General features: G+C 34.7%; 1 protein-coding gene across 1 annotated transcript in view; it reads right to left on the minus strand.

Annotated features, from left to right (window-relative positions):
* CFAP47 (cilia and flagella associated protein 47) overlaps positions 1–26,376 on the minus strand; it is a 261,353-nt gene that overhangs the window by 132,735 nt on the left and 102,242 nt on the right. Inside the window, 4 exon segments of the mRNA XM_050976722.1 lie at positions 6,750–6,923; positions 8,461–8,604; positions 12,137–12,383; positions 21,800–21,966. Coding sequence (XP_050832679.1) covers positions 6,750–6,923; positions 8,461–8,604; positions 12,137–12,383; positions 21,800–21,966 — 732 coding nt within the window.

The raw sequence follows: 26,376 nt of genomic DNA on the forward strand, positions 1-26,376 counted from the left end.
AAATGATCAACTTCAAATGACAAATGGATACTAAAAGTGCATGCCCACGCTTGCCCATGCACACAGGCAATTTATCCTAATATCAGAATTCATACTGAGACTCATTCTCATTTGTTCACAGACATTTGGGATTCTAATATGGCATAATGTTGTATAACATGTCTCTGCTAACTGCAGGTCTATTACAAAATAACAATACATCCAGGAATACTCAGAAAGGGAAAAAGTTGGAGAATTTTAAAGTACACATAGAGGAAAGTCCAGAATTTGCAGATTTATAGAACAATAAGTAGTTGCAAAGATTTTGTAAGTTTAGAGGAAAGCTTTGAAGGAAAAAAAGAATTTATACACAGTAAGCCTTAAGTTAACTTTGTTCTGAATATCAGAGAGAGAGAGCTATTTCTTATTAAAATGCATTTCTATGAGGATTATATGTAAGAAAATGACACAATTTTAGTCACAGATGTAGCACTGAAAACCTTAGATCCTATAATAATCTACAACACTGTGTTCTCAAAGGTACCTTAAAATGCCTAACAAAATCTTCTATGGATCACTACTGTTAGGCAAATACATTTTGATGGAAGAAAATAGGGCATAAATTGGGGTGCTTTTATCAACAACAAAAATAATATTGACTTACAAGCTATCCAAAATTAGTCAAGATATGGAATTACTTCTCCCAGTTAGTGGGAGAGGCAGTTTGTCAGCTTCTGCCCTGATGTGCAACCAGAGAATGATGAACAATTACAGGCAGATTGACCAGAACCCACACCAAGGGTGGGTCTGCAGAAATCTGTACTTACACACAGTGTTTATACTGAGATCTGCAGATAAACACTGAGGAACACACAAAATTTTTCAGGCATAAATAATTGCATAAATAATAAATAATAAATAGTTTCTTAAAATACCTTACATCACTATCACTCAGGAAACTAGAATTGCAGAATAACTCAATGGAACCAAAATGTAAATTCTTATTTAAATTATCATTGTGACGGTGCACAGCATTTGCTCAAATCAATCCATACCCAAGGATTTGGTTTTTAAATTCTAGTATTCTCCATTTTCTTATATATCAAGTCATTATTTACACACAGCCAGAAAGTATAAATGGAGTACATGTATAAAATGCTGCAATTTAAAACTAATTTATCAGCCACTGGTTTGAAAACTCATTCTGCAGAACTGTAACATAGCTATTTAACATGAACAGAAATGGGAAACCAAATTTCAAAATTACTGTAACTTTTTCCAGAGGTGAATAACTAAATAAGAATGACTCCAAAAACTTAAAGGCAAAGTGATGAATGGATGTAAGAACATAGTCAAATATACTTAAACTTCATTGTGTCTTAGTACAACAAAGTTAGACAGTAATACATTCAAGGTTTCCATTTGAAAATTGTTTCTCAGGTCTGTTTAACAACATTGAGAGGCTCTACTTAGCAAAAAGTGAATGCTCTTTGACTCTAGGCCAGAACCTGATCTGTACGAGTCTCTGATCAATCTGACAACCAGACTTTCACAAAACTCTCAAGAATGGCAGTTTTCCAAAACAAGCCCTTCATCCATCTTTCAGTGCAAACTTTCCAAATTCCTGAGTCACTAGGAACTCATTTAATTCCTATTCCAATCACTCTTATTTTGCCACCAGCAAGTTACCACACTGAAGTAAAACATCTTTGCATTGCACTGAGGGTATTCCCCAAATAATTCCTGCCTGTTGAGCAACAATCTGGAGTTCTTAATGAAAAATGCTACATAATCCAGATTTGTTCCTAACCCAGGCCACCTGTCAAGACCACTAACTCATTTCAAGAAACAAATTTGACCTAAGACCTTACTATACCCTTATTTGATCTAAAAATTTCACAACAGATTATCAAAAAACACCTGGCAACAACTACAGTTATTCTGAAATTCTGTAGGCCTTTGAACCATTCATTATTGCTAAGAAGATTGCCTTTTTTTTAGTGAAAAAACCTCTGTTACAGAAATTCTGGTAGATACAGAGGAAGCCAAAGGAATTGAAATTGAAAGGACAGATAAAAATTGAAGCATTATGGAATAGACAGATCCACTTGTTGTTAAAGAATATAAACTTGACCTTGGACAACCAGGTTAGAGCACTTGCACAGAATTTATTCCGAGAAAATCTCAGATACATTACCAAACAAAAGTTAGGCTGAACAGGGAATCCCCTCTTTAAAGGTTTATGGTTCATAATTTTATTACTGGGAGGCATTTTTTACAAATACCTAGCCTTCATAACATTGTCTTGGTGACATTGTAAAAACCCAAAACTATATATAGAGAATAAACGTAAACAGGCTGAAAAACAAGGGATTTCTTTTTTTCTTTTTCATTATGTATTACAGGCTGAAAAACAAGGGATTTCTTTTTTTCTTTTTCATTATGTATTTATTCTACAAAGTCATAAAATACTAATAGTTTGTATAACCTAATGCCTGAAAGGTAATTTAACTGGGTCTTGAGATTCCTCTGGAGAATTTACTTTAAAGGCATCTATTTTGAACGGCAATGAGAAAAACAGTTGCACAGTTTTATATTTTTATTGCAAAACCATGCCTTGAAAGAATTAGGCACCTTTATAGCTAAAGTTTCTATCAAAGGTATCATTAGAAAGAGCCATCAACACATCAGACAATTATTTATATCCAGTTGACAAAGATTTATATAAATAAAAAAGAATATTGCATTTAAAGTTTTGTCATGAGACCAAGAGACTGGATTTTCATAAAAATGCTTTACACTTCCTCCTCTTGTCAGAGGAATTTAATGAAATTTTACAAACACAAAAATCCATTTACACTGCAGTCACTTATCTTCTATTAATTCATCATCAGAGAAGGATGTGCTCTCTGGCTGATGCTATATATGGACAAATTCTTTATTAATTCTGTTGTGATTTTTTTTTTTCATATTCAGGAGTAAGTTAATCACAAGGAAGACAATTTTTTGTAAGATCCCCTAGAACCAACCACGAAGAGCACAGTGGCAGCAGTCCCCTAAGGAACTACACATCAATCAGTAGAAAAGAATTCATAAAACTATCCATATTTTTCAATGTAATTTATGGAAATTTTCTTTTTAATCATGGAAAGCTTTGTGAGCACTGAAAGTGTTTTGCTTAGAAGTTTTAAATGTAGACTGATGGAGCCATGCACATGACCTCCCTTGAATTGCAAAGGCACTTCTTCCCTCCCCAGCTCTAGGTCCACACTAATGGTTGCACAGACAATCAAACCACATATATAAAAATTATTGCTGCTCCAGACATAAACCCTCTGTATCTGATTGAATAGGAAAAAAAAAATTATTCAGCTGGAAGAGGGCTGTCTTTCTGCAGTAAAGGCAAGGACTATTTCCTTCTTCCTTCTAGACTTAGGAATTTCATTTTAAATTTTCATTTTAAATAGTCACTTTTGCAGTAGTAGCCTCATTTTGGCTTAGACTATTATAAAAATACAGCAAATATGAAAAACAGAGTAGCATATATATAACGTAATTGTATTTTTTAATGAAATGAGGGGTTTTGTTCAGTTTGTAGTTTAATATATTCAGTTATTAAAATGAAATAATGAAGCTAAATTTACACCTCCAAGGCAAAATTAACGAAGTATTAGCTCAGCTAAATTACTTGTTTTTAAGTATTCATCATGTAGTAAATTGTTTATGGACATGCCTGTAAATTATTATGTTTGTCAGCTCCTGGCACATCTCATACCATTCTTGATATAGCTTGAGCTTTATTACTTCAGTAAATGAAATTCTTGTGGGCTTTTTTTATTATCATGTGCATCCCAGTTAATCTCTGAGAAATTGCTTCATATGGTGGATATACTCCAGCAATGCAGGGTGTATGGGGCACATCAACCAATCAATCCAATAATGAAGATATTCATTAGCCAACAAAATTACAAAAGATTCCATCAAAACAAAAACATCCAAAACTATTACTTCTTGTATTATCTTTGCTCTGCCTGCCAAGACTGACAACATTTCCTCTACCTAATCACCAACTAAGCTACAGCACAATACAGAAAACTGTCAAAGATGCTGGATTAAACAGGAGGAGGAGTTATTGGGCTGCCAGCAACTGCTCCCAGGGGAAACACAAACAAAGATAAAACCAGTGCTCTGCTTCACCACAGACTACCCAGATATTACAGCAACCAGGCAGCATGGAATGAACAACAGCAACAAAATTAGAATAACTTCATTTTCCCGTTGCCCTTTGTGCTATATACATCTGAGTAAATACAGTTTATTTGGCATTTCCAACAAGGCTGTGGGTCACAGTTCCCTCTTAGAGGAGGTTTTCTGAATTCCTCTAATAACTAAAGATACCTGTGATCATGTTCTGGATTTAGTGATTAAATCCTAATTTACAGGCAGACTGTTTTGGAAATAAAAGCAAGCAAATGATCTTTGCTCACTCCAATAGCACAAGACACTACATGACATCTGCTGGAGAGTGCTGGAAGTGATTAATATTTGCTTTGTGGAGGGGATAGTTTCCAGTCTCCAGCAGCCTTTGTAACCATGCCTTTTCCAGCAATTCCAGCCCACCTTGCTCCAACAACTGTTCTGCAACTGCTCCTGGCTAAGAACCTCGCATAGAGAAAATGCATTATTCACACTGAGCAATTTATTATATGCACACATGCATGAAATAGCTGACCTTACTACTTCTCTCCCAAAGGTCCCAAGCTAAAAGAGCACACACAGTTGGATTGTCAAGCAGTATTTCACAGAGATGAAAAAAGCACAAAACCCCTCCACAACACAAAATCAAATTTCAGGGCCCAGAGAACACCCTCAAGGAGATCAAAGTTCAGTCAGACAGAGCTCACCCTGGAACAGTTACAACTATCATAAATTCATTTTATGCAATATTTCTGAAAAACACATACAATGAATAATTTTAATGTATTCATTTTGAACTTCGTTATTTCTGTATCTTTCACTTACGTTGGCACAAAAAAAAAATTGAGTTCACACAAAATAGGAAAGCAGAAAAAACAGTTCTGATGCCAAAAACATTCACTTCCTCCAGAGATAAAAGTACAAATATATCAGAAATGCAAATACATTCACATCTGAAAAACTAAACTGTTGAAAATAAAAATTTCAAAGCTGGTGATGCCCAAAAAATTAATTTCTTACTTTGTTTTGGGGATGATAATAAGTCAAAAAATAGGAATATGAACCTGGACTTTCTGTGATATCTAAATGTAGATATACCTGTGAAAGTAGAAACCTGGAAAAGTGAAGACTAGCAAGAAAACATCCAAGGAAGGATTTTCACATCGGCATGAGTTATCATTAGTTAATACAACACTGCTGCTTGTATATACATGATCTCTCATTATATCTTATGTTCAAATCATTACCTTTCAGTTTGAATAAAGCAGCATTTGGACCTACTGGCACCAAGGCAGATAACAAAATCACTCGTTTTGCAAGTCCACACCACAAAGCTAGTCAGATTTTATCTTCTAGCATATATATTGTCCCATTTTCAACCCTTCCACAAAAGGAAAACTGAATATATATATATATATATATATATATATATTTACAGATGCTGACAATTGTTAGCTGGCGCTCCCTTGCATTGCTTCAATGGAGCCATCCTGGCAAACACTGTATGGCCATAATATCTGGATGCTATCTACTCTAGATTTAAATGCCATGATAGAGTCACAAATATGGATTTTCATGAGCAAGAGCCAAGATGTTCCTGCTAAGGAATTTCTCTGAAGCTGAGAGGAAAAGCAGAAATTCATCTTTGTTGCCCTAATCTGCCTTCTGCTTCTGCTGGCATAAGACATGGGCTCCAATACATAGGTGCAGAAGGTGAGGAATGCTACAGAAATAGTTTTATCATTTCCAAATTAAACATACAGACAAGATAAATAGTAAGACAAGAAAAATCAGTACTACAACAGTGGTTTTAAATAGGAAAATGTGTTTGTGTAAACAGAGTTAAAAAATATAGTTAATGGAAAGTATGAAAAATAATTATTATATTTAATAGTAAAAATATGTTCTTGAGCAAGGAAATCAATAGAACTGTATTTCTTAAGAATTTTTATTAACCTCCTCAGTGACCCATTGCCTTTCAACAACTCCAGTGATTACCTCTGAATTTTATCTTTTATCAGCAAACACAAAAAGCACTCCCAACTTCCTCCAACATTGCTGGAACAACAGCTGGGCAATAGACAGTAGCTGGGCCAGGCCTCTGGGCCATGAGAAATTCATGTGTAGCGAGCTCATGCTGCAATCCTTCCCTTAGGATGATAATAATTTTTGTCTTTTTCATGCAATATTCAATTTTTTATGAAGGTTTTAGGAACCCAGTAATTCTCAGGCCCCTTCTCTGATTTTAAAACTGACTTGGCCATAGGTTTCAAACTGGAGAAGGAAAGATTAGCAAATGAACAGAGAACAATTGTAGAAGTGTTGTTCCCTCAGAAACCAGACTAAAACACAAAGAAATCTTATTTCCTATCAAGCACACAGTAAAATCATGCATTATCCCACAGATTTCCTGATTATAAACATATCCATATACTATGAACTATAGAAAATTTTCTCATGGACACATGAATTTCATTAGTCTATCTGCAATTACAGCAATTGTTGCTACTGTAATACAAATTGTATCAGTCCTTGTCAGAAAAATATTTGTCACATTCTTGCAAAAAAATTACCTTGTATTTTAGCATCTTCTTGGTATAATTGTGCACCCATAGGATTTTATGAGCCACCTTTCCCACTTGGCACTCTATCACAATGCAATCCTGAGGCAGAGGTTTCTTCCCTATTCCCTTAAGACTAAAGATGTTCTGAGTTCCAGCTGTAATATTTTTCAGGGTAAGCTTTCCCTATGAGAAAGAAAGGAGAAAAAAGAAGTTGTTTCATTACTCTACAAGTCCCCTTTGGCTACCAAAGCAACTCCTTTAGTTTATTTATCTCAAATCTAGGTGACTCAGAATGCTTACAAGAAAGGGTTCCTATTGACTTTCCTAGTTCTTTAATGAACCCATTGCTAAACAGAGAAGTAAACCAGAGAAACAAAACCTTTTATTTTAAATTTCTCTAAACCATGAAATTCAACAACATAAAGTTTTTATATTTCTAGGGTTTCTACTTTTTGGCTTCTTCTTGAAAAACAAACATCCCCAAGAACATATGATCTCATGCCTCCTTGTCTCTCATATGATATTTAACTTTTCACACTGAATATTTCCACCTGTCCTTTGAGCACAGGGTTGAGCCTGGAGAAAAGGAGACCCAAGGGAAGTGCATTGCTCTCCACAAACACCCGAAGGGAGCTTGTAGTGAGGTGGGGATGGGTCTCTTCTCTACGTCTCAAGTGAAAGGTTGAAAGCAAATGGCCTCAATTTGTGTCAGGGGAGGTTCAGATTAGACATTAGAAAAATGTTTTTACTGAAAGAGTGGTTAGGCATTGGAATAAATTCCCAAGGAAAGTGGTGGAGTCACCATCTCAGGAGGCATCTGGATGTGGCACTTGGGACATGGTTTAGGGGTAACTATGGTGTTGTTGGGTTGACAGCTGGACTAGATAATATCAGATGTCTTTTCTAACCTGGATGATTTTGCTATTCAGCTAAAATGTCCTCCATAATCATTTGTCATCAAAGGATTCAGGGCTTTTGGCTTTTAATAATTTTACAATACTGGATGCCTAAATTGCATTATATTTGGTTGGTAACACATGCAGAAGGGTTACTTATACTTCAAAGAACTTTTTTTTTTTTTTTTAATCTTTGGCAGCTCAAATATTTCAACAGCAACTTGCAGTCAAAATCTCTCAGCTGGGACACAGACAAAGCCACAAAAACAACTTCTTGCTAAAGGTGTTATAGGCTTTGCTCTGCTTGTCATTTTAGCATTTGGAATAGTGATTACTCTGATGGCAAAAGCAGCTGTGAAATGGTGGCTTAACTTATAAATAAAGTACTCATCACATCAATTAATTTGTGATGTAGCCACACAATGAGAAATAGCACCTAATAATTTAGGTAATGAAGTACAATTTAATATAAGTATTTCCATCCAGGATAACAACATATATTTTTGTGATAAAAGATCAGAATTTTTACAGAATAACCGTAGGATTGAAGGATTTCACAGAAATGAATAGAATTGAAGAATATAATAGAAAATTAAATAAAAAAGACACGAAAATATGCAGTGGGGAAATCTATCATGCCTAATCTTAAGCTTTACAAAGTTAGTTCATTTGTGTTTTTACTTCCAATAGTAGTAAATCTTACCCTTTCTTTTTCTCAAGCAGATGCTTAATATTAGTAACTGTCTAAAGGCTTTCATAATTTGGATGCTGGTGATAATTTTTTTGGTGAAAGTTTCAAATGTTGAAACTGGATTCTCTCTTACCATTATTACACTCTCAGCAATGGGCTTGAATGTGAGCGGATAGGGAACTGTTCCACCTACAGGCACACGTATTACAGGAGGGCCATGAAAACCCTGTCCTTCCAAAACTGCTTCAAACTTCCAGTCCTCACTGGATATGTTACTCTGGAAGATGTAAATCAAAGTTGTAAATTAGATTATGCATTTAAATTTTGTAATGTGCATTTCAGCTTTCACTTGCAGCTTTCACTGCATCAGAGGACAATTCTAATTTGCTCCAAGTACTGGCTCAGAGTACCTTTGGGAAGAATAAAAGCAGTGTATTTTAAAAATTAAATAAGCTAATAATAAATCTGTTATTCCTGGCAGCCAGAGGTACAGAACCCCTACTTTCAGGACCAATACTGTCAGCAGGAATACTCATTAGAAAACATGAGCATGATCTAGCAAATGGTCAAGATGGAATTTGTAAGTATCATTATAAACATTTACAAGTATCTTTATGATGCTGTTTAATGCTTGGCAAAATTCTGTTCCCATACCATCTGCAAAAAATCTTGGTGCACCCCTTTTAAGTGCTGATGTGGTGTGATTGCATGCATTGCCTCATTTGGCCACTGACAATGTTACAGGATCAGTCTTATGAATTGAAAATTCCATCTCCAAAGGAGAATTTACAGTCCTATGTTCTCAGAATCTTTCAAAAGACTAAGCTACTTTAAAAAATGCCTAATCCTAAGCAATATGAGCCTGAGCCTATTCAAGAACCATGTTTATCTTGCACCCAGATGTATCACAAGACTGCTTGATTATGGTAAAAAGTAGGATATTTCATAAGACGTGCTTAGAGGCTGTGTAAAAGTAGTAGAACTAAAATAATGTTATTCAGCCTCCTACTATTTGAAAGAACCAGATGACCAAACATTCAGGCTGGAAAAAAGAAATATTAACAGTCATCTGAAAGATAAAATAAACTGCCATTCATGAGCTAATTCATGCCTTGTCAAATTGAGAAGAATTATCTCGTCTATGAAAAAAGGAGGTAATCTTTTGACCTGTAATGGTCTTCATCCATGGAAAATTGTATACAAACAGAGATAAAGAATGGATTTCAGGGAATAGAGATGATTCTCCAGTCTTTGTTTCTGCCTATGAAAGTCTCAGGAACAACCAGCCTGTGTTCATCAGAGCTAACACAGAGCTACCCACATCTGCAGTACCAGATATATAAGCTTTGATCAATATGTATGATTAATGCTTCAGTGTTAGGTGGTAAATTTCCCAGTAGCTGAGCAAATAGGCCTGCACAGAATGTTGAGGTTTGTGTAGTGTCTCATTTTTACCAAAAACTTGCATCACCATGTCTCCAATTCTGTAATAACAATGACATCATCTCCGGTAGAAAGCACGAAAGAAAAAAGTATGATGTCCTTGTGCCAAGGACAAAATGAAAGGGAAAAAAAAAGACAACAAAAGGGGTTTTTTTACTATCATGCTTTTTTATCTCCTCAATATCAGGAAAAGCTTTACCCCTTTGAAAACCAGCTGACCAGGTGTAAAATTGGCAGATCATCACTCTCTACTAATCTAACATTTTAAAACTTGGGATTGAGAAAAACCTCATCAGGGTTGGTCTAGTTCTAGAGGAAGGCCATGAAATTTTGGGTGCTTAAGTTGTTTTATTTTCAGTGTTTTCTAGTACAATTGGTATCAGATGTCTCCTTTATCCACAGTAGTGATGATTACATCAATATGTAACACAAATATTTCTTCTTTATCTCTAACACAAAAACTTGTCACCTGGAGAGATGTAGTTGACAAACATGGTCATTGTGAAATTCTTTTGTAACAAATCCTTCTAACACAGCAGGAATTTGTCTGAAAATGTCTTCTAAAGAAAGCTATTAAGAGCAACAATAAACATTAGAAAATGAAAAGAAAATATTTGTTAAATTTTATTCCCTTATACTTGTTCATTAATGGCTTTAATTAATTAATCATCTAATTCCTACAGGATCTCTGCTTAATGTAAAATCTCATCCAAAGCCTGTCAAGTGATTTAATTTAAACACAATTAATGCTAAGGGAGTCAGAATCTCCTCACAGGATTGTAGCTGGTTCAACCCAAGGTACCTAATAATTGTCTTGGACCTATACCTGGAGTGTCTGAAAGGCAGAGATGGAAGAGTTACATTCATCTCATGCTTGAGAAAATTATGGAAACTCCACCAGAAACTAATCACAGATCTCAGATTCAGCTGGGTTCTTATTCTGTTTCTGTCTCTAATTCACTGTGTGGCTTTAAGCTGACCAGCTGATCATTTCATCTGCTCCATTTATAAAGTGTTCCACCTAACACACATTATGACTGTTAGGTTGCTTGTGTCTGTAAAAAGTGCTTTGAGCAATAAATATTTGGTTCAAGGAGCTACTTCTAGCACATTGAATAACTCCATCTTCAGTTCCACAATGAGCATGTCTTTTTCCACTGAATATTAATTAAAATTTAAATGACAAACATAATACTGCTAATAAAAATACAAAAATATGGGAGACATTCTGGCAGATAGAGAAGCTCCAACTAGGAGTGTATACAGAAATGTAAAGTATCTAACTCCTAAAATGTGAACACTCTGAAATGAAAAATAAATCCATCAGAAGAATGCAAATCTGTTTAGAAAGTGTCTGTTTAAACAAAATAGAAAATCCCTTTACCCTTCTGTGTTATGTATCAGTTGTTTTTATGCTAATGCAACATTTTAAAAAAATCAATGTTTAATACATAAATTATTAATATGTTAAAACTTGTGTGCAAGAAGAGACAGCACTATAATATGGTTTCCTTTAATTTTCTTTTTTCTTTTCTGATGTACTAGTCCCTTGTATACTCTCAAGATTTGACAGAGCATTCAGCATGGTCTTTCACCAGATATTCAGTCTTCTTGTTTGAATCTGCACCCACTCTTTTGACTACAAACTCTCAAAATAATTTCTCTCTATATTAGCTCACTAGTATTCCTTAGTGGCTCTACAATGAGCTGTAGTTCAGATCTCAGGAAATCTTTTACTGGTTCTGTCTCTTAAAGAATCTTTATTCCTTCTTTCACAGCTTAAGTTCCTTCCCTAAAATTTTGGGTTTTTTCTTTTTTGTTGTTGTTGTTGTTGTTGTTGTTTTATTTTAAAGTTCTCTAAAATTTGACTAATAATTTTCTGAGAGAGATGATATTGCACTCATCTTCTCTCTCTGATCTTACTTCCCATGTGCCAAGGGTTTCATACACAAAGAAGATATTCTGGCTATCCTTACCATGTTTTTTTAACTGTATGTAATCTAGTTCTTGTATTTTATTCCTCAGCATGTCTCCTTTTTTTCCTTCAGAAATAGTGTATTTATTCCCTAGATTAAATTACTACTTTTTTCACTTCCAGTGTGATAACATTATTAAATAACAGACTAAAATTTTTGAGAAGAAAACCATCAAAATTTATTCCATCAAACTAATAATTAACATGAAGTAAATTATTTTCCCAACAGGTTTTGCTTTATCTACCACATGGACTTTGAGCAATAATTCTCATGTTAGTATTTACATGCATTTCTGCATTTCAGGACAGTAAATTTTACCAGTTTTGATCTGAAATCCACTCTTTTAAATCCTGAGTGTTAGTTTAGTTAGCAGTAGAGGAATGAACTTACAATTGGAATTTCCTGAGTCACTGTCTGGTAAGCTGGAATTAGAAATTCAAGCTGTGCATCAGCCTGGTCTGCATTCACCACACACTCAATCTCATAGACACGAATATCACAGGGTGACTTCAGAAGAATCTGACAGTGGTAGGAACCAGGTTTCTTAGGAGTGAATTTTATAGGAAATTCAACTGCATCAATTCCACCTAAAAAAAAATAAATAAATAAAATTGTGCTGTTGTAAAGCTTTTCAGGAGTATTGAAATCACAAGCAGAATCTGAAGAGATTTCCAATAAACTGTAGGAGAGTCTTCCCAGCAGTACATGCAAAAATTTCCAAGAAACAACAAAATTTTAGGAGTGTTAACATATAAGTTAGTTTCCTAAAAATGGTATATTGAAGCATGCAAACAATATTTTCTATTGATTTTATTAGCGCACAGAGAGAGATATTTTAAATATCTCCTAAATCTAGTAGAAGAATTTAACATGTATTAATTTCTGTAAATAATTTAAAAACTATACAAGCTACTACACATTTGTTAAGAGCTGCTACCAGAGATATCAGTGATAGTACAGAATATTTGGCTGAGTGTCCCCAACAATTACTGAAATTCTGTTAAATGTAGTAGTCCTCATGACAAATCATTAGACCTTTTTTTACGACACCTTTTGGATTGAAAGTCTGAGTTTCCAAAATTGACAGGTGTGTCTAAATTGAAACAGATTCATGCCAAGTTCCACTTTCCCAATCTGCAGCACACAGGGAAAAGTCCCCACTGTGATCCCCAGAGCAAGGAAGAAGCAAAACAAATGCAAAGCTGTCCATCTCTGCACAGAGCCAGGTCTAACAAGTCTGCTGCAAAGATCTCCTCCTCTGTGCTTGCTTACAGAAAAGATCAGAATCTTGCACAGGATTTTAAGATTTTATGTGTCCTTGTAGGACACATTCCAAAGGAGAAAAGAAGGTACATGAGGAACTCCATGATGGCCACAGAGTTCCCCAGTCCTGGAGTCTCTAAGAAACCTGAAAAACCACATGAAGACTGCAGCTGAAAAAACTATAATTTTACATGTAACAAGGACTGATTCCCTTCACTGTTTTCCAAGGTTAGAAACCCATGCCTAAAGCTGGAAAAAGATGGTAAGGAAAGTCAGAGACAAGGTTCTTGAAGAAAGATTATACAGTGTATTGAAAGATCCAATATATTTCTGCATGAGTTTTGTTTTCTTGCACTAAACAGAAATTTTAATCACTAACAACTAGGGTTATTTTTGCCTGAGTTGGACCCATATTTAAAGGCATACTTTCAAACAGAAAGACTTCCTACAGAAAAAATTAAAAAGAAAAACACTAAAAAGAACATTCCATAATTAAAATACTTAGTACAGAATTACTTTAGCAAAAAAAAAAATTCTTGTGCATTAGAAAAAATATTTTAGAATAAATCAGTTGAATAACTTAAATATTATGCTCAATTACAATGAATCAAATGGAAAACAAGTAAATTAGTTCTATTTATTTAACATGGTAAGTATCTTCTGCAGTGATACATGGTTCCTCCAAACCAAAGTAACTACAGAAATGATTTGTCTTCAAATTACAGGTGAAGATTGAGTTTTTTCCCTTCAAAATATTTTTTTTAATTCAGCAAAATAAACTCGGCTTAAAAATGTCTCAGCTTTGTGTCACCAACATATTTTATGAAAAATCCTTTCCTTAGGATTTTCCCTCCTGAGAAAATGAGAGGCCTCAAGAACAAAATGCAAACAATTCTTATCTGCTGCTGTGGAATGCAACAGGGGGAATCTGTGATTGGTCTCATCTGGTTGTTTCTAATTAATGGCCAACCACAGTCCAGCTGTCCAGACTGTCTCGGTCAGAGACAAAACTTTGTGATTCACTCCTTTTTTATTCTTAGCAAGCCTTCTGATGAAGTTCTATTCTTTTAGTATAGTTTTTATTATAATATAGATCATAAAATAATAAATCAAGCCTTCTGAACATGGAGTCAACTTTCTCATCTCTTCCCTCATCCTGGGACCCCTGCGAACAGCGACTGAGCTTAGCATGTTTTGTTCTCTCAGTCTCATAAGACATTCAGCAAAGATTAATTCAGGAATATATTCAAAGATTTAATGAACATAATCCATGGGGCCACAACTGGCTTACCTAACAATTTCTGAGACAAGTGTCAACAGTAAGCCATGGGCATCATTTATTTAATTCCCATGTAGCAGGAAGCAGAGCATGCATCCATCAAAAAGAATGAGGCTGCAAGCATTTCTTCAACAGTGAAAAGTCAGGCAGAGCAACACAGGGGTTTGCTACAGTTCCCATCCTACTCAGGATTTTCATTGTTTCCCAGGGAAGCATTTCATGTGAAATAAGCTGACAGTTTTATTTTCCAGATTTATGTCTTACAAATGCCTACAGGAAACATTCACTTGATCATGTTGGGTTTTATTGTGAGACAGTTGTCAAATAGAGGTATTTGCAAAAACTAAACTTTCAGTGTGCAATTTCACCATGAATTGTTGGAAAACTAAATTACATCACTGGTCATGTCCTCTGGCCTTTTGTGCCATTTGCAAAATACAATCTGATCATCAAAACTAACAAAGTTCATGTCCTCTGGTTCTAGAAAATCTTATAAGTCATCATTTTAGAGCTGCCTGAATTCAAATTAAGCTCTCTAAGTGCATTAGCTTTCAAACAGTACCTTTCAAGAAAAGTCATGACAATTGTTTTGACATTAAACTGTAAGAAAAAACATTCTGTAAGGTAGTAATAATGGCCTTTATTAATCTCTGTTTAGCCTTATTACAAATTGTGGGAGGATGAAATGAGTAAAAATAGAAATGCTGTTCTTCTACACCACAACCTGTTGTCATAATTTGTGAAGGTAGGAAAGTATGGGCCTTCAGTATATCATCAAATAATTGCACGTTATATTAGCTTTTGTTCAGCAATGGTTATTCTATCTATTCAGAATTTCAAAGCTAAATTTCTCACTGAACTTATCTCAGTCCCTGGCACTATGTGTGTTTCACAAACAACTGGTTAAATCAACTTCAAGGCTGAATTTGCAGGTCTGGAGACCTAGAAGGTTAAATAAGCAACCATAATTAAGAATCCAGACTCTTCTGACTTCTGCTTATAAATATTAGCTCTTCAAATGGGCTCATCTGAATTAGAACACCACTCAACTCAGTAGTCTGGAAAAATCAACTACTCTTTTATATTCCTTATTGAGTGCTTAAAAGTTTTGAAATTTTTTGCTTCCACTATGTATGTTTATTTATTATTTCCTTTCACTTTATCATAACCAAACAGATTTGTAGAAGGGTTTCTAAAAAACCTACCAACTAGTTATTTGCTCCTTTTTTTATGTTTAGATACAGTATCCCATTACACACCTAGACAAAAAGTTAAATACACTTAATCAGAAATGAAGATCTAATGGGGAAAAAAGGATGAAAGCAGTTTTCTCTTAATTCATCTAAAAAAATAAAAATGGGAGACATTTTTTTCCAATGTCTTCAGCTGCTGTGTTTGTGTATCATTCAGGAGCCAATGAGGAGCTGTGTGGCACTACATAAAGCAGTGGTAGGGGGCTGGTTGTTTAATAATTATTGAGCCTAATACTTATGAAAAACACCCACAGACACTCTAGAAACAAGCAGTCACTACTCCAGGGAGCAAAGCTTCCAAGTTTACTTAATACAGCTTTAAGAACCATGTCATGCAGGTGTTTTCTGAAGCCATTTGATGAAGAGCCCTGCTGAAAAGGATTAGCCAAATTAGAAGTAATTACACTGATAAAACAGAGTAATAATTCAGACTCTTGATCTAAAAACACAACAAAGAGCAAAGTTCTCTCTAAAACACACACTCAAAATTTACAAAAAAACTTCACAACTGATGCTTTGTGACTGGAAGTCTAAACAACATTTCCTACAAACCAGGAAGAGGGCTCAGAACTATTACAAAGATTGCACTGAATGCATAAGGAAATATTACATGGAGAGAGGATCAAAACCAAGTCTTTTATATCACTTAATGCAAAATGGTAAGTTAATGCATAATTAGTAATGAAGGCTTATAGTGAAAATACATAATAAGAGCTAACTAGAGACTTCTGTGGTGCAGCTCCTTTCTTTTTGCAATCTAGATTTCTCTGAAGAAAGGTTTTCTTTTTTTAAAAAAAGAGAAAAAAGGAAGTCACTAGTAGTCACCAGAAGCCACAAAGAAGTCAGAACAATCTGAATAAATTAACTATAGGAACAATTACTGAGAAAGTTGGAAATATCTAACAATTCCTGATAGTTCTGTAGAGAAAGATTTTTCATCATTCACTGGGTAGAAAGAGGGGGAAAAAAGAAAACCAAGAGAACTCTTTTTGGATATTCTTTGTAAGTGTAACAGCAGGGAGCCAACATTGTCAAATTGTAGGAAGAGGCAACAGAACTCTAATATTAGCTTGTGATGCTGAATCTAAATTAGATAGCAAGGTGGAGCAACATTTTTTCATTGAAAATGAACTGTAAGCTTTACTTCTTTATATAGACAATTTTGATGTGAAATAGTACAACCCAGCCATCAGAAAAAGGTTTTAGTTTTCTATTCATGCCTAGGTTTTCCATGTTTATTATTATAAACACAGGAAAAACCCTAGACCATATGGAAGGACAAAAAGCATTCCCAGTGCATGCTTGCCTTAGAAAAGTTCAGTAATGCACATGTAAAATACAGGAATTGCTTATCAGGACACACTTGTCTAGGTGCATATCCATTTGAAAATTAAAATCTACCATTACCTTATAAAACTGCACAAATCTATCACTACTGATGGAATATCTTTGTGTATTTATCATTCCATGTTGGGATTTGGTTATTATTAAAAGGCATAAAACAAGGTATTGATATGCTGGTACTGACATGTGCTGCTGCAATGTTTAGAACAGCAACTGCTACCAACCATTTACTCCCATATATTTTCTTTCTCTTAAAAAATGTCCAGTCCAAAGGTATTGCTAACAGGTTTTCTGCCAATAGCACAAGTGGTAATCTAAAGTCATTTCAAGGCAGAAAATTGCAAACAAAAAAAAAAAGTCTGAAAAAAAGAAAACCAAATTAACAGTAAGCCCTTCTTATAAAGTACTTGGATGGTTCAGCATCGATGAACTGTCACAGGCAGCTCTGTGAGCTGCTCTGTCTCAGGAACTTTTATGTTTCTATTACTCAAAGCAATTGTCAGTGTCATGTTACATTGTGTAAAGGCATAGCCTATTGCAGAAAATTCCAGAAACTCCTAATTCTGGGATAAATCCTTATTTAATACCAAAACACATATTATTGGATGTTTCTTTTAGCATTAGAATTTCACCAAATAATTCTTATATTAAGCCCTAACCTGACAATTGGAGCAAAAGTGTGTATCTTAGGAAAGTTTCCACTTTCTTTTCTTGTTTAAAAGATTGAGTGGTAGAAAGGGTTTTGTTTCTCTTGAGCTTGTTCATATTTGATAAAACTCTCGTTCACATAATTTTACAGGAATCATAAATTGTTTCATTACAAACCTCTGTCTTAGGTAGAAAGTGCTGTACTTTCTGCACAGAGCACTTAACAGTCTTCACAGTCAGACATATTTTTCCTTTTTAATAATTACAGGTAACCTGAAAGGAACCTCTTTCCTCAGAGATCATGGAGTCATCAAGGTATTCAATCTTTCAAGACCTTGAAAATTACTATAGAGCTTGGATGAACCCTTCCTCATTTGCCACCTCCTGTCTAAAGTGTGGAACAAGAACTGGATATGCTGTTCCAGTATTATGTTCTCCTTCACAGTACAATAACAGCACTTTTCCATACCTGCACTGTATTTTTTAAGCTATGCATTCAAGGACCCTTGTTTTTCAAAATTTTACAAAAATTCCTTTGATGAAAGAACAATGGAGCTGATGTCAGAAAAACACAGAGTGGGAAGTAAGGCTGACAGCTTTAGTTCACACTGTGAGAAAGGTACTCTGCTGCTTTGCAGATTTCTCAAACATTCTGGGAGATATCACTGCAAAACAAAGCCCTTCCTCCCCTTTCTACCTATGTTATTTCATCTTTGTTAAGTAACGTTATTTAGCATAAAAAACATGTTTTTGCCAACTGCCTAAGAAGTTGTTCTGCTCAGTTAAAACTTAGTTGAAGCTGATTTTGAGCTGATTATTTGCCGAAAAGACAAATAGCACTGACTTTTGCACTGGTTTTCACAGTTCTGCTTGAAAATCCACAGATATTTCCATCTTTCCTAACCACAGTGGGTGTTGTGCTGCTGGACAGGACCAGCAAATATTCACCAGAAAAAATATTTATAAAAGCTATTTAGAAATAATATAATAGCTCTGACTTACCAAACATGGTCCTTACCTGCAGGAAGAGCATGCTCACTTACACAGGTACAGTTTTGTAAAATAAGACTGCATGGTAGGAAATCTTAAATAGTTATAGAAATTATAAAAATAAATATGCATTTCAAGTCAGTGACACTGGCAAGAGAAGTTAAAACTGAAATTACAACTGTGAGCCATAAAAAAAAACAAACCTGTCTATTCAAAGTTTCTTGTGCTTTCACCTTTAGAAGGAACTTGTTAGTTTGGTGAAGCATGGAGCTGGTTTTGGATGCTACTTCTCTGTTGCTAAAATTTGGAGCCATTATTTTAATCCCACTTGACATTTTATCCTTTTCATTCTTTCACAGCATCCCTCTAAGAAAAAGGCAACATATTTCCATGTTGCAACATATTTCAATTATGCCTAACAAAACTTTCTGAATGTTCAATCTACCATTCTTTAGTTTGTAAAGCATTGTAGTTTTACTGTCAATTACCTTTCTCCAGAGCTATATATGGGAACTGAATTATTGCCCAGGTTATTTCTGGTGGTAGAGGGAAACTAAAGCTCTTAAAGATCCCATTTGAGACAGGGATGAACCACCACCATGGTGTGGTTAAACCATACCAAATGGTTTAGCCTGCAGACTCTGTTCCAAATATATAATTACATATTTGCTTCCACTGAAATTCATAGCTTATAACTATGTAAGAGTTCCAACTAGCTCCTTTCACAAAATCTGTGTCATTCCTAACTCAACAAGATCTTTGTATAATCTTCCCAATTAGTGAAATGTAGTCAACATTGTGCAATAACTACTGGTTCCTAAGTACCCCCTTTCTGATGACTCTCCAGTAATGAATTAACATCTGCTAAAGGTTTTCAATCTTGGAAATATATTATTTTAGATCTATGCAAGTATGCAATATGGCTTTTGATCAAGATACAATGCTTAAGGAAAGATAGCCATATTGCTTTTTTTTATCTATTTGATCTGTAAATAGTACCAAAACTGTAATAAGGTCATTTAACAGGATCTATTTTACAAGAAAATGTTTTGAGTGGCATTGATTTTTTACCTTCTAATTCCTTGTTGGCAGAGTTCTTAAAACACTGGTTGCACACTTCCTGCTACTGCAATCTAAGAAGTTCTGATCCAACAGTTAATTTCAGTCAGCTTGCTTCCACCTTTGTTTATCTTCAAAAATATAAGCACTGTCATTTCTTCAGAGAACCAGCAACTCCCACCTTGAGGAAAGCCACCACCATGGCTAAAGTACTGCTGCTTTCTCAGACAATGATGTCAAAATTTTCAGATGAGACCAATGGTTTGCCCAGGACCACCAGCTGGGGACTTCTGTCACAATATTAGGTTTTCCAAGAGCCTGTAAATCCTCCTGTGTCTCCTCATTAGCGTAATTAATACACTGAATCAGTTGGCACTGTCTTCCTACTGAACACATATTTGTTTTCATGCTATTCAGCTGGTTATCTCAGCTTCCCTTTCTGGATGTTCTTTACCTCACCACCCCTCTGAATTCACTACAAAAGCCCCACTTATTTTACTGCATCATCCTGAAATTTCTACTTCCTCATGTATCTCTTATCCGTCCTAGAAAGAAATAATATATATCAAAAAAGATTGTGTCCACTGCCATATGATCCAATTTCTGATTTTGCATTGATTACTCTCCTCTTTCCAGCATTTCTTTAATATCCTTTGATGAATAAAGAAGCAGCATGAACCAAGATAAAAATAACTATTTTCTTACTAAAATTTACTATAGTATGTAATTTATTATAGTATATATTATAGTAGTCATCCATTTACTACATTCTTTACTATAATGTTGTTTATTCACTACATTTTTGTAGTGAACACAATGTAATTAATATTCTAAATTTTTCATATATATTCATTTACATTTCAACTTTTAAAATAATTTGAGCAGTTGCTAAGGAACAATGATCTCTCAACTGCTCAGTTAAGAACCTTTGTTGTGAGACCATGATGGAGATCCTGTGAGGACATCAGGTCTGTGTGTGCAGAGCTGGCTCTCTTTCCCCCAGCTGTTATTCTGCTCTTCTACAGTGTAATACAAAGAATCTCCTAAAACACTCAACAAAGCCATTAACTATTTTTAGATCACCTCTACAGTAATTATGACACAACACATTGTTATTAACTTGACAATGAAAGAGTTTCAACTAGGATTTAAACATCCTGCCACACATGACATGTTCCAGCCTTCAGTGTCACATCTATTCTACAACCTCTACTGGCTGCTTATCCCGTAGTTCCCCACCAGTCCTGCCTCTAATACTGCCATAACTATTGCTGCCGTCTTCCTAAAAACACACCCCAAATTTTTTTATAGCAGTTAAATTCTATTTCAATTAAAGTATCTTCAATAAAGATAAAAATCAGAAAAAAATAAGGATTTTTTTTATTATTCCAGAATAGAATAAAAAAAACAAGATATACATTGAGGGTCAAAACAAACACCATAAAAGCACAACTGATTCCACTGTGACTTGGAAAAAGTGAACTGCAAAAATATGCAAAAGGACTCCATTGATTAAGAACTGGTGAAACAAAACTAGATATGGATGTATAATTCAAGTTTCTACAAATTTGCATGAAGTTCCCCCCTGAGACTCCTTTTACCAGACTCCAGCTGTCTCCATGGCTCAAGTTGTTTGTGAGTTTTAAGAAATGAAACCTAGAGTGCTTTACAGGTTTAAATAAAGCATTTTTAAAAAATCAACAAGATTTTTGTATAAAATTTAAGATACTAGAAAAATTAGGAACAACAGACTGACCAAGGATGGCAAGATCACTGAAAGGTAATGCAGAACTGTTCAATGATGAGGGACACCATGAGCTGAAATCTCCCTCTGGCTGACTGAGGAGGGCAAACAAGAAAAGAGATGTGATATGAGTGGCACAATTTGAACACAGATCAGTGCTGGATGTGAAGGGGAAAGGAGAAATGGGAAGGGAGCACAAATTCAGGATTTGTCAGATAAACAGACCAAATTAATTTGTCTTTTAGAGCAAGTCTCCTGTGCTTGTGTGCCTTTGAGAAAACCAATGGCAAGTGGAAAGCACTGGTTTGAGCTAATATTTAGAACCTGGGTAGTGACAAGAAAGGCAAATTTGATCACTAATAGAAAGGAAAGAAAGATCATTTTCTGGATCTACTCAGAAAAACCTTAAAAATAAAGATTATCTTGGCAAAAGAATACAGTCAAATTCATTACCTTTAAGATTATTACCTGATGTAGGGTATTTGTCCGATGGAGGGTCCAAATTAACTCTGGCTGAAGATAACACTGGAATAGAGAACTTTTTAGGCACTTCAAAGCCATGTTTTATGCTCACTTCTACACTGTAATCCACGTACTTCAGCTCCGAGGGGTGCCTGCGAGGCTTCAGGAGGGCACGTCTCTGCAAGTGAAGCAATAATGTACACAGCTGAGCAATCACACAACATTTTCAGGTTGAGAAATGCCAAATCTGCTAAATTTTTTTAGAATTTAGCTAATTCTAAAATTGAATTGGGAATTAAGAAACTTTCATAGCAATTTTGAGTGATCCTTCCAAATGAAAACTGACTTGTAAGGTATTTTTAGACACCATGCATCTAAAACATTTGTTTAAGAATAATGCATTTTGAAATTTACAGTAAAACCATAGCCTACCCAGAAATAATCTCTGCTAGCCTTCATGCATATGCAAGAAAGGCAAGAAAAGGAAAAAAAAACCTAAAAAGAAAAATATTTTGTATCAGTGGTAGAAAGGTGCTTCTTCTCCTACTTCAAAAATTTTCTGAGTAATAAGAAGCATGAAAAAGAAAAGGTATTTTGCTTTTTGGCAAGGGATAACTATTAGCTAACTGATATTTTAATGCTGAAAATTGATTTTAGAAATATGGACATTTAGAATCATTTCTAGAGACAATGTAGCTCCTCCTCTGGGTAAAAAGCATTGCTAATCAACAGCATGAAACATATTAGTAAAGGATTAGCACAGTATATTAAGCCAAGCTCAATAAAGGCATCTGAACCTCTTAATGAACTTAATTTGACTCCTGTAGGATAACATTACAAAAATACTGCAATGATTTAATACACTACTTGCTCAAAATTGCCATTTTCAATCCAATAAGCACACCATAATTGCAATGCTCAAGAGTAAGTGTGAGCTGAACAAATTTTAAACCCAGTAATGTCTTTTTTACGCACAAGGCTTTGAATTAGTGACAGCTGTGAATTATCTTGCAGCAAATCTAGGGCAGATATAAATAGGGAAATTTTAATGTTTTGCTAAGAAAACTGGTTTATCCTCAAAGTCTTTTGCTGTAAAACACTGCCAGGACTGCAGGTATCAAAGTACATATTTCAGTAGGCCAAGGAGTGCAAATCCATTGAGGGAATTCAAAAACTAAAAAGAAAAGCAATTGTTCTGAAAGATCACCATGAGGTATAAGATGGTCAAATTACTGTTTATATCAACTAGACTTGGGTTCTGCTTTGGGTTGGTGGTGGGGTTTTTGTGGTTTGCCTTTTCTCCCCGTTTTAATACAAATCTCACATTCCCTTGCTGGCTTTTGAAAGTAGACCCACACTCTGACATTGCTTTCTCTTGATCATTAATCTACCCTTCCATAGTGTCAATACAGTGTTAAACAAGAAGTACACATGGATTTTTGGAACCTGTCAAGATTTAGGTGTTAATACAGGTTTCTTGGCACAATAAATATAGAAAGAGATAATTCTTCAAAATTCTTGTTCTATGAAGAGAAACTGGACAAATGTATTTGACTAAGAAATTCACATCAAACCAAATTCTTAGGATAGTTCTTGTACTACTGTATTTGCACAACCTTGTGCAAATATAATTTACAGAAGGAACAGGAAAAATTTTTATGTAAGTTGAAAATCTGAGCTCACTATTCACTCATTTCTATCATACAAGACTGGACTCTGACATTACTCCCTCTCAAACACACACAAAATTAATTAGAAAATCAAAAAGTACAAATAATTCAATTGCCATATTAATTGCAAGTTCCCCTTCTCTCTGATAGGAATGAAATGCCAGAATATTTTGCAGTGGAAAATAAAACTCATTCTAACTTGTAATGGGAGGTTCCTAACCAAAAGAATTACATACATTTACCAGTTTAAATTTGACTTGATCTTCTGCATAATCAAATATAAATTTATACCTACAAATGATTTTCATAACTAGATTACTTTCCAACACTGAAATAAAAATCCAACATGATTACACAGTTTTGTTAAATTTTAATTGACAATATAATTGTAAGATGACCTTTCCTGGAGCACTGAACATATTTGAATTATAATTATCTTGAAGAAATGTCTTTTTATTTAAAAACTCACTGAAAGACTTTTTTCTAAGATCCTTGTTCATGTAATCTCATTTTAAAATGTAGGTTAGGAAAAAAACACAGTTGGTTAGTATTACATAATCTATGAACATTTCAAATATTTTCTGGCACCTTGTTAACAAGTAAAGATGAAAACATTTTTAATGAGAGACCTAGTGGAAAATGAAAATTCTGCAACCATACACAAGACTAAACTTTGCTGCCTCATAGGCTAACATTTCCAAGAGAAAATGTCAACACAATTTAGATGAATGTGGCAACTGCTCCAATTTTTAACATTTTTGTGGGCAGTGGGAGTTTAATAGAATTTAATATTTTTAAACTCTCATGATCAATGCAGCTCTAAGGCCTCTCTATTGCAAAAAGACAGGTTCCAAGCACTTTTACTTCATCAGCCTGATGGTTCATGATATTCCAAGAGTGGAAGTCTTATACCAGCTAAGAGTATTTGCATTCAGTTCCCAAGATTAATTATTTCCTTAGAAGAATTTTTTGAAAAATGAATGGAGGGTATATAAAGCATCAGAGTTAAACTTGATCTTGAAAGTCTCAAGGACTTTTTGATTTTCCAAGATATTTTCTTAGATGTGCCACCTGCACTTCCTACTTGTGAAGGGTGGCAGATTCTGTTACAGGGTTCTGAGGCACCTCTCTCCTTCCTTGCATATTACTGTTCTTCAAATCATAATTTAGTACTATTTCTTCCTTCTAAAACTGTTTCTATGAATAAAGAAATTTATTATCTTGGTCTCTCAGAACACTTGTGATCAATCATGTTTGTCACTTCCCTTAATCCCATATCAAAAGATAAGTGATGTAATATAGAAATCACTGGTCTTACTTGTAAATTCAGCAAATTGAAATCTAACCACAGGTCCTTTTCTGAAAAGTTCATCCCCACTCAAATGTATCTAATGCAATTTTTTATTTCCAGTGCCTTCTCTGCTCAAGCACACCATGATTTTTCCTTCAAAAAAACCAACACCAGTTTTTTAAAAAAGGAAATTCTCTGCACTCTGCTTACAAATTTCCATAATGACACAGGAGAACACAAAAAAAAATCCTCCTTGATCCCTGGGTGCATATGAAGAGCAAAAACTCTGAGGATCCAGGTTGGACAGCTGGAGGATGAGACTTTGCCACGTCAGCTGAAGAGCAGAAGCCACAGTCCCGAGTGCACAAGGTCTCCATTCATTTTTCTTTGATCAAAACTCAAACTCACCAACACCACTATGGTGTACTAAGATAAAAACACTCCATGTTGCTCAGTCCCATGGACAGCAGGATAGAAAGGAAATGCACAATATCCTAACATCTGGAATATGGCAAATGTGGTGTCCACACTCAGATGAGACGTTCAAAAGGAAGTAAAACAGGGCATAAGTAAATACTTTTTACAGTTTAATTTTAGTTTAAAAGTAAAAACTTTTTACAGTTTTATAGATTACCAATGAGGGCACACCTGGACACAGCAGAAGCTTAAAGCTTTAGCTCTGGGATTCTTGTACAACAGGACTTTTCCTATCATTATGTCTGGTTATCCAAGGAGATTATTGGCATCCATGAAGAAAAACTCCTACCCAGCAATTGGGTCTAAAACTAGGCAAGTTATTTTGTATCTCACTTCACTGACTGCAGCATTCTTTCCCTCACAGCCCCAAGTAAATAATTCTCATATTGTTATTTCTTTTTTCTTCACTTTCCTCTATTTACTACATTTAGCAACTTCAGTCTAAACATGTTCTTCTTCCACAGCCTCTTATCTTTTTTCCAATACCCTTCTCCTTCCCTTGTTATCTTTGTTCACCTAAACATCCCCCTTTCAGCTTTCTCTTATTTATCATTACTAATTATTCACACAACAGCCTTTATTAATTATTCATTGTAATGTCAAATCCAAACTTAACAGTGTCTGAGAGCTCCTATATTATCCTGTATTATCTTTACTACTACCCAAAATTGTTTTAGGAGGAATTAAAGTTAAGAAACACTCAGGAGGTAAGAAAGTAACACAATTTTATGGGAAAAAGATTTAAAAATCATTATTTGTTACTAATTCCAATAACTCAAACAACCAAAATAGATCTTTGTTCCTTATGGCAACAAAAAGAAACAGTAAAAATATAGTAAAGAAGTACCTAGGACTTTTAGCTGTGTATAGATGGGTCGAATAAAAAATTACACCTCTAGTTACTGATTATGGATATCCAGTTTGACTCCAAAAACACAGCCCACCTTTAGTACTGTTTTCTATGTGACTTAAGTAGACATGACTAAAATTTACAGTTTAGACAGACTGGAAATCATGCAATTATTTAGTTATTTATTCTTCAACTTGACAGGTAAAAAATGGACCAAGTAGTACTAATGTAAGGGTATTTTGTTTTCTGTCTATCTGTTGTCTAACATGATTCTACCTGCAGGAAGCAAGCAGAAAAGTG

Source organism: Serinus canaria, chromosome 1 (assembly GCF_022539315.1).
Source record: "Serinus canaria isolate serCan28SL12 chromosome 1, serCan2020, whole genome shotgun sequence".
NCBI lineage: Eukaryota > Metazoa > Chordata > Aves > Passeriformes > Fringillidae > Serinus > Serinus canaria.